Genomic DNA, 14,998 nt, shown 5'->3' on the forward strand with positions numbered 1-14,998 from the left:
TGCAATCCTCTAGCCTCTATGAGCCCCAGGCACACACACGATGCATAGTCACACATGCAGACAAAACACCGATTAGAATAAAATAAAATGGCAGGTGGATCTCTGTGAGTTCAAGGCCAGTCTGGTCTACAAAGTGAGTTCCAGAACAGCCAGAACTGTTACACAGAGAAACGCTGTCTTGAAAAACCAAAATAATAATAATTAATAACAACAATAATAGTAATTTTTAAAAAGATGTGAATAGAAGGACCAGCAGGGTCTAAAACAGAGTTGTGGTTAGCAGTGCATGAAGGCAGCGCTAGGTCACGTGAGCTGACGGGTGACGTCACAATTCAGTCTTTGACAAGCTAAAATGGAGGGACTGCCTCTAGGCGCCAGGCAATCACAAAAAATGGTGGCGGGGCATGCTGTAGTATATCATCTGTAGGAGAGGCAATGCAACAGAGGGAGAGGGTTAGGTGGGTAAATGGGTAATTGTGCTTTTGTACCGCACTAGGAGTTTCTTACAACTTTTCACATCTTGACTGGAAAATGGAGTGGTGTGTCGTTAAATTCATCACACTGGTACCCTAAGTGCACACAAATATAATCTCTCAAAAACAACAAAATGTATGAAGGTGACTTTAACTATAAGTATAAATTGCAGCCAGGCGGTGGTGGTCGCGCGCCTTTAATCCCAGCACTCGGGAGGCAGAGGCAGGGGAATCTCTGTGTGTTTGAGGCCAGCCTGGTCTACAGAGTTACAGGACAGCCAGGACTACACAGAGAAACCCTGTCTCAAAACAATAAATAGTACCTATTACAAGTCCTCCCCAGGCACATAGGTTATGTTGAACTTCTGAAGAGATGGAGTGAGAGGGTAGGGAAGCTCTGTTATAGAGATGGACATGGAAGCACACCTGCAAGGACTTTGGTCGCCAGAGCTCTGGAGAAAGTCACCACCCACCTCTGCAAGCGGCTTTTGATGAGTTGGGAAAACACTTTCAGCTTGGCCCGCTCTATGGCGCAGGCGCAGGCGCAGAAGCGCGTTGGGGGGAGGGGCGGGGCCTGAGCCCACGTGGCGGGGGGGGGCGGAGTGGGGCGGAGCAAGTCTCGCGAGGCCGCGCCCTGGTTCGCGCGGTCTCTAGCGCGCCGTTTTAGCCTCTTGGCGGCGGGGCGGGGGGACTCCTAGCTTTCTCTGAGGGACGTGTTTTCGCGCTCGCTCGGTCATGGAGGCGCGGTCCAAGCTGCTGGACGCGACGACTCCATCCCGTCGCTGGACTCAAAAGGTGGTGCTGTTCCTGCCCTGGCTGCTGCTGTTCCTATTGCGGACCGAAGCTCTGCAGGGCTTGGAGACTGAGGAGCGGTTCCGGACCCGCGAAAATGAGTGCCACTTCTATGCTGGTGGACAAGTGTACCCGGGAGAGGTGTCCCGGGTTTCGGTCGCAGATCACTCCTTGCATCTAAGCAAAGCCAAGAGTAGGTGGTGCCCTGCGGAGGTTGGGTGTATGGGGCAGAACTCGGGGATACTTAGACCCTTGTCGTGGATGCTACGAAAGGGTGGGGCTGGAGTTGGGCCGCACCCCCAAGGCTGCTCTGGGTCCACCCCGTTGCCTTTGTGGGTGTGAGGATGGAGGTAGGTTCTTGGTATGAAGAAAGAGATGGTTTCCTCCGATCAGATTTCGGGAGAGGTAGCGGTTACCCCTAAAGCCGCAAATCGGGGTGTTCCTAGTCCCAGGCTCGCAGGCGTAGAGGATGTTGTGCAAACTAAAAGACTTCCTTAAATATCCGAAAATGCCTGCAGCAGTCCTGTCTTTTTCAGGGAAGAAAGTGCATTGATAAGTTGAATAATGATTCACAGAAAGTTTGATTAAACAGAAAAGTGGCTAAACAGAATGTTCAGAAGGTCAAACTTTTTTTTCATACCATACAAAGATTCTTATTGAAATTCATTTCCCCAAAATTTGTAGAGTTAGTGGGTATTGATGTTTAAAAAAAAATGAAGACTTTATTATATCGAGTATTTTGGAGGGAAACTGGGGTTGGGGGTGGCAGTGGCACAATTGGGTTGATGGTGTCCTGCCAACTGCGCTTTTCAATATTTGTCTTTCTGTCCAGTGTTTGAAGCTAGTGGCCACTCAGAAAAGACACGTCAGACTAAGTAGATACTGCGAAAGTTGAGGCCTGCTGCATCTGGATATTAAGATTGCCAAAAAGAAGTGACCAGAGCATCCAGACAAAGCCCCTGTCTTTCTTGCTTTTCCCTAACCCACTTTTCCTGGGGATTATTTGACATTCAGTAGGTGTATGTTTGAATTTTGGCTGTTGCAGCACATTATGTCCTAGTATTCAGTGAAAAAATAGTTATACTTGACAGTTTGTAGTCTGCTTTTTGAGCATAGCGCCTGGACAGATCTGACAGAATGGCTTCAGACTCCTACTTCAGCTTGCAGAGAGCTGGGACTACAAATTTGCCTCATCATACCGGGCTACTTCACAGTTAGGAACCTCCAGAGATAATACGATGTCGCTACCACATGTAATGAATGAGAAAAGCTGTTTTACCCCCTTAAACATTTGTAGTTTCATAGTACAAGTTAACAACTTTGCGATTGTTTTTAGAAAGCCAGTTTTGCTTAAAAAAAAAAAAAATTTCCAAGTCCCATTGATTTCACTTGCCTGAGGAAGATAGTCTGAAATGTGTTTACTCCAATATACTTCCTGTTGGAAACAAAGCCATTGCAAAGCTGTATTTGGAAGTAAAAAAGAAAAACTAGTAGTTATAATAGCTTTCTGTTTACCAAAAGTATTTCAAATTTTTATATAATTGTTGCATATCTATGTCATATACAAGCTGATCTAGAATTGGAGAAAATGAGGATTTTTACTCATAAAGGAGATATTGTAGAGCATTTAAAGCTATATTTTCAGATCATTTTAATAACATGTAAAATGTCATAATTTACATTTTCAATGGGAGGAAAAGATGAGGATGCACCATGATCCAGATTTATGTTGGGAAAAAGTAGGAAAGATCAAAATGTTAACAGTAGTTCAGCTGATGATAGTTAGAGAGACAAGGGATTTAAATTGTATTCATTATTCTTCTCTTTGTTTACCAGAATCCTTATGCTAATGCATATTTAAGACATTGCTGTTTGTTTTGTTGAGACAGGATCTCTCCATGTAGCCCTGGCTGTCCTAGAACTCACTATGTAGATCAGGCTAGCTTTGAACTCACAGAGATCCACCTGCTTCTGCCTCTTGAATGCTGGGGTTAAAGGTGTGCATCACCATGTTTTTTGTTTCATTTTGTTTTTTAATAGATAGAGAGGGCTGCTTTTGGAATTGTATTTAAAAATCTTAGCAAAGTAACTTCAATTACTCGATCAAAACCAAATATTTGCAAACATCAATTTTCAGAACAAGATTTATTTTCCTGACATGATTTTCTGTACATGTAAAATTCTTAAGAAGTGTCATAACAGATCATTACAATTATTATAACCTCTTTCTTATTTAAGCATTTGAAGTAGTGAATATAAAATATACAAACTTTAGCAGATTTCTAATTTTATCTTCTGGCCTTTCTTAATAAGATCAGGATTATTTATATTAGGTAGTTCTGACTCAAGGTAAGAAATCACATGTTACAAACATCACAAGGAAATTCATCTTCAATTTGTCTCTGTAGAGCAACTGTTAGTGCTGGCTTTTACACAGAAGTATAAGGCTTGAGTCTAGAAACTTTAGTTCAACTTGGAGGAAAGTATTGATCTTAGTATATGTAATGGTTTTGAAAGTGTTATTTGAATGTGTCAACAGTATGAAGGGACATAATTATCAAAGGGTGCTAGCTAGAGTTATAGCATGCCCTTACAGGACAGCAGCACTATTGAATTTGCATCAGGTCACTTGAAACCTGTTTCAAGTGGAGTAAGTGGTGTGTGTGTGTGGGGGGGTGTCTCCTTTTTCAAAGCCTTCCAGGAAAACTATCCCATGATCTGGGATAACTTAGAGGGGCTGAAGTAAAATAGCCAGTATTTAGTACAAGGATAAGATGTAAGACTTTGTGGGCATAGGCAGAAACATTCTTATTTCATTCAATTTATGTGTGTTAGTAATTATAGTAACCAGGAAAATTTCTATATGTATTTTCACTAATATTCAACTGAAATTTAGCATTTCCTCCTATTATATAAGCAAAAACTCACACTCACTCAAGAAATACTTACTTGTACCTGTTCCCCATTGAGACAGAGACTTTCATGCTGTATGATAGCTATTGCAGTGATCCTGTCAGTGTTACCTGGCAGAGTTATAGGATCACTCCCACATTTTGTACCTTGAAGGTGTTGTGAATGAACACACAGCTATTACTATATCACCAACTTTTTAAATGCTTATATTTGCATTTCAGGGTAATTGGTTTCCTTTGTAATTCTATGTATCTTGTATTCTCTAACAGTAAGCTATTGTTCTAAGTTCTCAGAAGTCTAAGCTTCCAGACTGCCAACAAAGTCCAAAGCTTTAGAAGCCCCAATTTTTAGTGTTTCTTTAAAGCTGTCCTTTGCCATTCTAACAACTATCTTAGTGTTATAGAACATTATGTTTTTCTTTCTTAGTTTCCAAGCCAGCACCATATTGGGAAGGAACAGCTGTGATAAATGGAGAATTCAAGGAGCTCAAACTGACTGACTATCGTGGGAAATACTTGGTTTTTTTCTTCTACCCACTCGATTTGTAAGTTATACATGCAAGTAAATACTAGTAAAATGCCAGTCTTTGTCATTTGCTGTCTAAGAACAACAAACAGAATTTGTTTTTCAACTGATGGTTCAGAGAGGAGAAAGGTAATATCTACCATATATTTGAGTCATAAAGACAAGAAAATAGTCTAATAATATTTTAGCAAGTAGTTAATGCAAGAGTTAATATATGATTCTGTTTACTATAAAGGCTTTGCTATTTTTATTTGCTGTATCATTTTCCTGAGATTTGAACGTTTTAATATTAATATCTTTGAGATATATATATATATATATTAATTTTTTTATTGTGAGGTTCTTCAATTCTGACAGCATTATTTGGATGGCTGTAAAGTCAATTGTAAATTGTCTTGTAGTTACTCAATCAAGGAGTTTATTTTGAAACATACAATTCTGAAAATACCTTACTCATGACAAGAATGAAAAGCAACAAACAAACAAAAGAATTAGTTATCACAACCTCTTATTTTTTTCTATTTGAATTTTGGGGGGGTTACAAAAAGCAACTAATAAATTAATGAAATGGTGCTGCTGTGAGGATGAAGGAAACATTGGTCCCATACTGATCAATTGAATTATAAGAAGGAAATTTGTTGAAATGCTATTGAGAACTGGAAATTCCTTTAGAATATTAAATATTGTCTTAGAATTTCACTTGGAGAAAACTCATCTATCAGCTGTCCTTAAGGTGTGTTTTTATATACTCAGAAGTGTCTGTAGTAAGCAAAAACGCATTTGAAAATTCAGATGTGTGCTTATTTTGAGAATACTGACTTGTTTTCCTTTTTCAACTTCCAGCACCTTTGTGTGTCCAACTGAAATCATCGCTTTTGGTGACCGAATTGAAGAATTCAGATCTATAAATACTGAAGTGGTGGCATGCTCTGTCGACTCTCAGTTTACCCACTTGGCTTGGTCAGTGTTTTGCCTTAAGTCTGGGATAAAATGAGTAGATTTACTTCTTAGTCATGTGCAGATAGCTCTTAATATGGTAATATTATAATAATTATTATAATAGAATAATTATTTGGGTATCCTTAATGTGAAGAAAAATTAAAACACTTCTGTTACATAGTCATCAATGTTCAATCATTAGCTTTTATAGTTTTCAAAAAGCAGTAATTTTTAAGAATTAATTTTAGACTACTGTGGCTAAAATAGAAGGATCTCTGAATCAAGGCCAGTGCAGGCTACAAAGTAAGATCCTGTCTCAAAATACAAAAACAAAAATTTAGTCTAAAAGTAACTTATAAAAATGTATTATTGAGAAGATATTTCACCTAACAAACTGCAAAGAACTGCAAGTTAAAAGGACAAGACATGCCATTTCTCCCTGTCTCATTGGCTAACATTGGAAAAAAAAAACCTCGGTGTTAATAGAGGGGTGAAAGAATGGCATTCGGACAATAGACATATTAAAATGTTTAACTATATAGGACAAAGTCCAGTTAGTCTGAGACTTACAATATATATCCTGATTACTAATAGAAGAACATTAAATCTACATGTTCATTTGCTTTATCATGTTAACTAATGAAAAAGTTATACCATTCCAAATGATTGAGATGTGTTTTTCTTCTTTTTCTTTTTTTTTTTTCAGATTTATTTATCTATATAGGAGTGCTCTTATCTGCATGTATACCTGCATGCCAGAAGAGGGCATTAGATCCCATTATAGGTTATTGTAAGCCACCATGTGGTTGCTGGGAATTGAGCTCAGGACCTCTGGAAGAGCAGACAGTGCTCTTAATCACTGAGCTATCTCTCCAGCCCTCCAGTGTCCTTTTCTATTGGAATTTGGGGGCTGTGTTCTTAACTAGATAACTTTTATACTAATACTAGCTAAGGTTTCTACTTAGGTGTCAGAACTGGGGCTGCAGACCTCCAGAGCAGTATTTTTGTTTCTGTTTTAATTTTGCTGCTATGTCAGTGTCATTCCATGGGGGAACAGTGCTCAAGTGCTATAATTTCATGTTACAGATACTTAAATCTGAAGATTGATGGATTTGAGATTGTGATTAAGTTCCCTCATTGCTTCCCATGGAGTTTGTATTTCTTGGCCTTGCAGAGCAGTGAAAGATCTTCTCATTGCATCCTACCTCTCTTTCAAGGCTTTGTCTTGTGATCCATTCTAAGACTTAAGACACACCCTTTTATTATAATTAAATCCAGTATTATATATAATTAATGTATGTTTAAAAAACCCTAAGTCTTTCTGAGCATGTGGCCCATGTCTTTGGTCCCGGCACTGGGGAAGCAGAGGCAAATAGATCTCTGAGTTGGAGGTCAGCCAGTTATCCTAACTATCTTGCATACCTAAACTATACACCCTATCAATTTTACTTCTAGAAGGTAGGTAACAGAGACATATGGAAGGATGAGTGTATAGGATGCTTTCAGCAATGTTTATAAAAGAAAAATGCAATCGGTTTGATGTCTATCAGTAGAGATCAGTAAAATATGATATTTTGTACATTAAAAATGCCATGTGTATCAACATTTAGTACTTCTAGGATGTGATATACTACCCAGTGAGAAAAAAAGGTACAGTGGTCTGCTTTTGTTATAAAGGGGATATATATATAAATATATATTTTTATATATATATATATATATATATATAGTTTTATGTACTTTCATGTGCGGAAAGAGTTGATTTTTAATATGTCACTTATCACTGAGAGATGAAATGTTCTATTACAGGATTAATACCCCTCGAAGACAGGGAGGACTGGGGCCAATAAGAATTCCACTTCTTTCGGACCTGAACCATCAGATCTCAAAGGACTATGGTGTATACCTTGAGGACTCAGGCCATACTCTTAGGTACCCTTCTGTGGTTAACATTTTGAAAAATCTAAGTACAAGTATAATCTTCCTAGAAATATGTGGTACTTCAGAGTTAGGGGATAGATATTTTGATCAAAAATACTATTTTGTTCTATTTGCAGGAATGTTAGTCTTTAAACTGTTGATGGCCTATTTAAACTAGAGTTGCACACTGTTAGAGCTAGAGGACTTTGACAGCCCCTCTATTTACAGATAAAAGTAGCAGGTGTGTGGATTTCTATAAATTTAGTCAGTTATAGAATAAGTTAATAGCAGAGACCAGACTTGTATCTGGGCTTCCTAACCTCTTCACTCTTTTTTCCTTTTTTCTGAAATGGCTCTAGTAATGTTTTTCTACTGTGTCCTTAGTGCTTTGCAAAACTGTACCTTTGGAAAGACTAAGGCAGTATCTCACCCAGCAGCCTTTTCAGCTTTTTTGGTTTTTGATTGTTTGAGACAGTATAGCTCTGGCTATCCCAGAACTCACTCTGTAGACCAGGCTGGCAGCTTTTACATGAGCTAGTAAGTACAAATAGAATTATTTGATAAAAAGGGCAATTTTAGCCTTAAAAAGTTAGAAGTTGTTGAACATTGACCAAGTAATATTACCTAATACTGAATTTGCCCTTTTATTTTGATTAATAGCTTTTTCTTTTTTTAGATAGGGTCTTAGCCCGCTCTGGCTTTGATTTGAACTACATTGTTAAGGATGACCTTGAACTCCTAATTATCCTGCCTCTGCCTCCCCAAGTGCTGGGATTATTTAAACTCAGATTAAGGGGTTTTTTTTTCTCCTTCAGAGGGAGGGATTGTTTATTGTTTTCTGAAACAGAGACTTATGGAGCCTTGACTAACCTGGAATTGGCTGACCACCAACTCACAAAGATCTGTTTGCCTTTGATTCCTCGGTGCTGGGAATGAGCCACCAGATAGATTAAGTTTTTAAAATATACATTAATTATACATAATACTGGATTTCATTATATTTTTATACATGTAGATAGTGACTATATCTTAATCACATTTTACTTCCCATTATCCACTCTTGTCCCACTCCTCCTGCTCCTCTCCTAATTATCCTTCTACTTTGATGTCCTTTTTGCATATATGTGTAGCCCAGTGAATTTAAGTAGGGTGGTTTATAGGACCATGGGCACCTTTCCAGTGGCTGAAAGAAACAACCATTAACTGCCTAAAGATACATAGAGGAGGCGTTAAGCTCCTCCATTGCTTGCTTATAAATCCTGAAAGATGGGAGGAACCCCTCATCCCAAAACAGGTTTTTAAAATTATCTGTATATGTGTATGTCTGTGTATGGATATGTGCCTTCAGAGAGAGGCATCAGTTACCTGGAAGGGAGTTAAAGGCAGTTATGAGCTGCCTGAAGTGGAGGCTGGGAATAGAACTTGGGTCTTCTGGAAGTATAGTATATACTTTAAACTGCTGAGCTAACTCCCCAGTTCCTCAAAACAAAATTTTCAAACTATGATTAAACAGTGCTAATCCAAAAGTATATAATATGGAGGATAGAAGTCTATATGGCAAAGAGTAGTACTGATGACTATATAGCAGAATACTTACCTTAACTGAGAAGCAATGGAATCACCTTTACCATCCCTGTGCTTTACAGAGGCCTCTTTATTATTGATGACAAAGGAGTCCTAAGGCAGATTACTCTGAATGACCTCCCTGTGGGTAGATCAGTGGACGAGACACTGCGTTTGGTTCAAGCATTCCAATACACTGACAAGCATGGAGAAGGTACCCTTCTTTTACTCTTCTTTTTTTAAAACCTTATTTTTTTATTTGACAGTGTCATATATGTTTTTATAATGAATTTGTTCTTTTTCATTCCTCGTTACCCTTTTATCTATTTCTCCCACCAAAACTCTTCTCCTTTCTACCAAGCTCCCTCCTACTTTTGTGGTTTTATTGGTGACCCATTGAGCTTAATTAGGGTTGCTTGCATGAACATGACTGGGGGTGGGGTTATTTTCTGGATCGCGGGCAACTTATTAGTAGCTATATCACTGAAGAAAATGATACTCCCTCCCCCATTGAATGCTTCAACAAGAAGTGGGGCCTATGCTCCCCTCCTTATCCATGATAGAATGTTGACATGCCCAGTCTTGTACAGGTAACCATAACTGCTGTGAACATGAGTACAACTGTCATGTCCAGATGACATAGTTTCCTAATATTCCTCCTCATCCTCTGTCCATCTGCCAAGATGTTCCCTGAGCCATAGAGATACAGATGTCTTCTTTAGGGCCAAGTACTTAACAGTCACTTATTCTCAGCACTTTGACCAATTATGAATCTTAACATTAATTACACCCCATTGCAAAAAAATAGTTTTTCAGATGAAGGCTGAGAGCTGCACTATATTTGTGTGCAAACGTGAGACATTGTTAGAAGGCTGTATGACATCATGTCCATGGAGTAAAACAACAGTAAGGATCCCTTGCAGGGCTTATGACCTCCTACCCATCTTTTTTTTTTTTTAATGTGTGTTGTCAGGGGTGGGGGGTGGACAGAAGCATAATTTAATTTTTTATCCCAAATGTAATTTGAATGCTTCCAACATACTCTGATTATGGTTCTCAATTTAGTAGATTTCTTTTAGCAAGCAAAATTGTTAATTTAAATGTTTTATCAAAATATCACTACTATCTTCTGCTTACTGTAGCAAGATACAAAAACATTTCTTATTTGCATAGTCCCTTTGGATAAACTCAAAAAAGTTTCTCCTAGAATTTTTTAAATTATAGTTCTATAAAAAATGTAGTACCAATATGACAATATTTAGTAATATAGGTTGTATTTTTGTTTCATTATTATATTTAGCTGTTTAGTTATTTTATTACTGTATTGTAATGAACTCACTTAAGAAAGTGCTGCCGTCAGGCTGGCCTGTAGGTGAATCTCTGGGGTATTGTCTTGATTAATGATTGATGTGGGAGTGCCCAACTAAATGTTAGTAGTGCCACCCTTAGGCAAGTAGTCCTGGGTGCTATTAAAAAAAGCAAGTAGCCGGGCGGTGGTGGCGCACGCCTTTAATCCCAGCACTCGGGAGGCAGAGGCAGGCGGATCTCTGTGAGTTCGAGGCCAGCCTGGGCTACCAAGTGAGTCCCAGGAAAGGCGCAAAGCTACACAGAGAAACCCTGTCTCGAAAAACCAAAAAAAAAAAAAAAAAAAAGCAAGTTGAGCAAGCCATGGGAACAAGCAAGTACAGCACTATTCCATGGCTGCTGCTTTAGTTCTTGCCTTAACTTCCTGCCTTGACTTCCTTCCAAGATGGACTGTGATGTGTAAGTGGAATAAACCCTTCCTCCCCAAGTTTCTTATGCTCATAGCATTTAATCACAGCAGTAGAAACCCTAAGACATTGCTTAAATACTTGCCTGGTCCCAAACTCTACATCTCAGTGAACTTGTTAGAATGACCATTCTGATTTAGCTTTTTAAATTAATGTAATCCTTAGGATTATTCAGTATCACATCAATAATCTAAGCAGTCCATCCTTCTCAAGTTTCAGTGGTAGCTAAATAGAAAAAAGTCAAATTTTGCTAAGGTAGAATATGTTCTATATACCTTTAAAATGTAATTGCCGAATTGAGTGTGGTAGGTCAGACCTTTAATCCTAGCACCCCGGAGGTAGAGATAGGTGGATCTCTGTAAATTCAAGGCCAGCAAGATCTACATAGTGAGTTACAAGCCAGCCACAGCTACAGAGTGAGACTCTGTCTCAAAAAAAAAAAAAGTTAAACAGTAATCATTGAGAGTAAATACATGTTTGTGTTAGTTAATATGTCTGTGTGAGAGTATGTGCAGATGCCTACAGGGGCCAAAAATCACATCCCCTGGAGTCAAAGTTATAGGTGGTTATAAACCACCTAATATAGATGCTGGGAACCAAACTCAGGTTCTCTGAAGAGCAGTATGCACTCAACCACTAGGCCAGCTCTCCAGCCCATGAGAGTAGATTTTAAGTATTCTTACTTCAAAAACAATGATTTATGTGAGTTAATAGACAGGTTTGTTATTTTGATCCAATAATCCCACAATGTATACATATATCAACCATACTCTGTACCTCAAAAATGTATAATTTGGCTAAATTTGGGAGTATAGAAAATATAGCTCAGTCCCTGACTCAGCACATTCTAAAGTCTGTTAACAAACAGCACACCTTGGTAGTAGCACACAACTTAGCAGTATATAAGTCAGATAATCTTATTGATCATGTATGTAAACTCAAGAGGATGCCTCACCTAGACCTTTTAGTTCATCAGATTCCCAGATCTTCCAATTTTATTATAGATACCAATTTATTTTTCATATTGTAACTGTAAATAAGTATAATCGGTAAAACTAAAGTAGATAAGCTGCCTGCTAATAAACTCCAGGAATAAAATTCTTTAGTGTTAGCAGACAAGCTAACAGTATCCAAGTGCTTGATAGTCTGGACATGTTTAATATGATTTTTTCTTTCGTATGGAAATAGGTTCAGGAGTTACTCAAGAAAATTAAACTGTTTTTAACTGCCTTTTTCTTATTTTTGTTCCTTTTAGTCTGCCCTGCTGGCTGGAAACCTGGTAGTGAAACAGTAAGTCATGTTGATCTTGTTGTTGTTAAAGGCATGGCCAGGGCCAAAAATGTATGCCAGCTTTAATCAGAGTGTCCTGATTTCCAAAATGAAGTAAACATTGTTAAGCAGAAATCAGGCTGCAGACATTCCTTGGGCTGGCGGGAGAGTAGCTAAAATCAGAGAAGTCATAATATGGATAATATTGTGAATTTTAAAGCTAACTGTCCAGAGAAATACACTGTTTAAAAAAAAAGGAGAAACCAAAAGGGCAAGGTAGAGATGTAGGAGAATAAACTTAGAGGCTATGTATGGAATTTCTCCCTATATTGTGAGCCAAGAAAACAGTCCTGAGTCAATGTCTCTGCATAGGAGAGAGCTTTGAAGAAAGTCTGGTTTTAATGAACACTGAAGCTAATGGTCTGCTCCCTGTCATTTAAAGAAAGAAAAGATTCAAACAGATACACTTCCTCCCTTAGGGATACTGGTACACTTTATAAGCAGTCCTTGAAGTAACCTTTGAATAGAATGACTTGGAAACTTGAATTAACCTTCTCTTAAATAATATCTAAAATCTTTCAAGTTTTTATCTTCTGAAAATCAAACAGTAGTTAGGGAAAAATACTAGAGGAAAGAAGGAAGAAATTTTCTTAAAATAGAAGTACCATTAGCCAGAGATAGTCAAGGGTGGTAGGTCATGTTTTACCTTCAGATGTACTCCTTTCTCTGTTTTTGAACATGGATCCTGCCTTAGAGCTTTGCCTTTGCTGTTTTTTCTTAAAAACATATTACTGTGCATTGTATGTTTATATGATGGGGGCTATGCATGCCACCATGTGGAGGGCAGAGACAACTTGTGAAGTCTGCTCCCCTTCCACCTTATGAGGGTTCCAGAGATGATCAGGTTTGCATGACTTTTACCACTGAGCCTTTGATGTTCTTTCTGCATTGCCCTCTGTGTGGTTGGCTGGCTCCTCTTCTTCACTCATATTTCAGCTAGATGTCATATTGAAAGTCTTTCCACAGCACTGTATACCAACCCTATTTACTATCCCATCAACCTGCTTTTAAAAACATTTACCAGTCTAAAAATGGAAAAATAGAAGTCTGAAGACAAGGGACATTAGTTATCTAGTTCGTTAATGCATACTGTCTGGCTAATAGTTTAAATAATTGTCATATAGCAGGTGCTCAGTAAATGTGTGTCAAAAGAACGACCAACCCCAGAAACACACACATCGAATTATTTTGGTCAACTAAAATTAAATACAGTATATATACTAACACATGTACATTTTTCTGGAAATCCATGGTTTTCACCAGATTCTTAAAGAAGTTTATGTCCTCTAAAAGTTAATCTCATAAATAGCATATTTTCTGAAGTGTATAATATTTATCCTATAATACTTTTCCTAGTGAATATATATTTTCTTGGGAACTTCCACTGATCGTTCAGGAGCTGAATACTTAGAATGTATCTGCAATGTTATTTTTTGTCACAGTTGGTTTGCTATCTATCTGCATGCAGAATTGCCTACTATCTTAAAGGAGAAATGCTTTTTAAACCAGTAGTTTCTGAATTGTAATTATATGTGTAAGCCTGTACAATCAACCAAATATAAGCCAACCTTATGGAAATTTATCATTTAATATATCTAGTGCTTAACATACCATTAATGAAGTATCTTCATGTCCTCTAAGATTTTCTTTGGAGGAGTTTCTTTTTCTTTCAGAGTATTTATTCACTGAATTATTTATCTGTGCTTTTTTTTTCACTTTGCAGCTTGAGATTATAAAACACTGCATTCTGAGCCAGGCTCAGTGATATAAACCTGTAATCCCAGCTACTTAGGAAGCTGAGGTAGGAGGATCAAAAGTTCATGGCCTGTCTAGGCTACACATGAGTTCAAAACTAAGATAGGAAATACAGCATGGTTCTATCTCAAAAAAGAAAGCAGTAAACAGAGCTTTAGATACAGCTCAGTGCTAACACTCTTGTTTAACAGTTGAAGGACCCAGGGTTCAACTCCCAATACTTGAAATACCTTTAAAAATTCATTTGATAAATCCTTAGTGAACACACTGCCTTCTTTTCAGGTTATTGTATAACATCATCTAATCAGCAAATACATTTTAAAATATGTTAACATCTGTGGCCATGCTTTCAATGTGTTAAATTAGGTTGGGCCCAAATGTGCTATGAAAGCTTGGTGGCCAAGAGAAGAGCTATAAATAACTTTTGGGTTGCTTGAGTATAGATGATGTTAATTCATTGAGAAATATATTATTTGCTTCTTGGGATAGCTTAAATTAGTAGGTAGGACAAATCTAGTTTTTCCTAAACATAGTACATAATTTGATTTGGTGTCCAGAATTAATGATTACATCTTTAGGCAACAGGAGGGTAATTAATGCTAAACTATTTATAATGTACTTTGGATTTTTTAAATGAATAATTTCCTTTTCTTTTTAAACAGATAATCCCAGATCCAGCTGGAAAACTGAAGTATTTCGACAAACTGAACTGAAAAATGCTTCAGTTTTGATGTTTGGACCTTCTCAATAAAGGTCACTGTGTTATTACCATGTTGGTTTGCCATTGTGTTTTCTTAGATAATATCAAAATCTGTCATAATCCAAAGGTATTTATTTTTGAATGTAGACATTAAATACAAAAAAGCATTCACTTTCTAAATTAAGGAATAACAAATTGAGCCAAATTCATAATCAACATAACTGCCATTTATGAAGTATGTGCCATGTTGCAGGCATTGTATTAAGGAGGCCTGACACATTTTATTATCACAACTGTTATTATAAGATGAGGAAAGA

General features: G+C 37.6%; 1 protein-coding gene across 3 annotated transcripts; it reads left to right on the forward strand.

Annotated features, from left to right (window-relative positions):
* The first annotated feature begins 1,089 nt into the window (after nt 1-1,089).
* Prdx4 (peroxiredoxin 4) lies at nt 1,090-14,752 on the forward strand. 3 transcript variants are annotated; one of them, XM_052730635.1, is made up of 8 exons: nt 1,090-1,458; nt 4,605-4,722; nt 5,547-5,663; nt 7,452-7,574; nt 9,209-9,339; nt 12,153-12,187; nt 13,950-14,027; nt 14,644-14,752. In XM_052730635.1, exons 1-7 carry the CDS (start codon nt 1,209-1,211, stop codon nt 13,989-13,991), a joined length of 816 nt encoding a protein of 271 aa, XP_052586595.1. In that variant the 5' UTR covers nt 1,090-1,208; the 3' UTR covers nt 13,992-14,027; nt 14,644-14,752. The 3 variants fall into 3 exon arrangements, with proteins under 3 accessions (XP_052586595.1, XP_052586672.1, XP_052586516.1); XM_052730556.1 differs by lacking the exon at nt 13,950-14,027 and having other exon boundaries at nt 1,091-1,458; XM_052730712.1 differs by lacking the exons at nt 12,153-12,187; nt 13,950-14,027 and having other exon boundaries at nt 14,644-14,732.
* The last annotated feature ends 246 nt before the right edge of the window (nt 14,753-14,998 follow it).

Source organism: Peromyscus californicus, unplaced genomic scaffold, assembly GCF_007827085.1.
Source record: "Peromyscus californicus insignis strain IS unplaced genomic scaffold, ASM782708v3 Scaffold_10__1_contigs__length_136768540, whole genome shotgun sequence".
Taxonomy (NCBI): domain Eukaryota; kingdom Metazoa; phylum Chordata; class Mammalia; order Rodentia; family Cricetidae; genus Peromyscus; species Peromyscus californicus.

What these genes read in the sequence shown, in the direction of transcription:
- Prdx4 (XM_052730712.1), top strand. Translation starts at nt 1,209, where the DNA reads ATGGAGGCGCGGTCCAAGCTGCTGGACGCGACGACTCCATCCCGTCGC. An exon ending in CAGTTTACCCACTTGGCTTG is followed by an intron (nt 5,664 to 7,451) that starts GTCAGTGTTTTG and finishes GTTCTATTACAG; the next exon opens with GATTAATACCCCTCGAAGAC. An exon ending in CACTGACAAGCATGGAGAAG is followed by an intron (nt 9,340 to 14,643) that starts GTACCCTTCTTT and finishes CTTTTTAAACAG; the next exon opens with ATAATCCCAGATCCAGCTGG.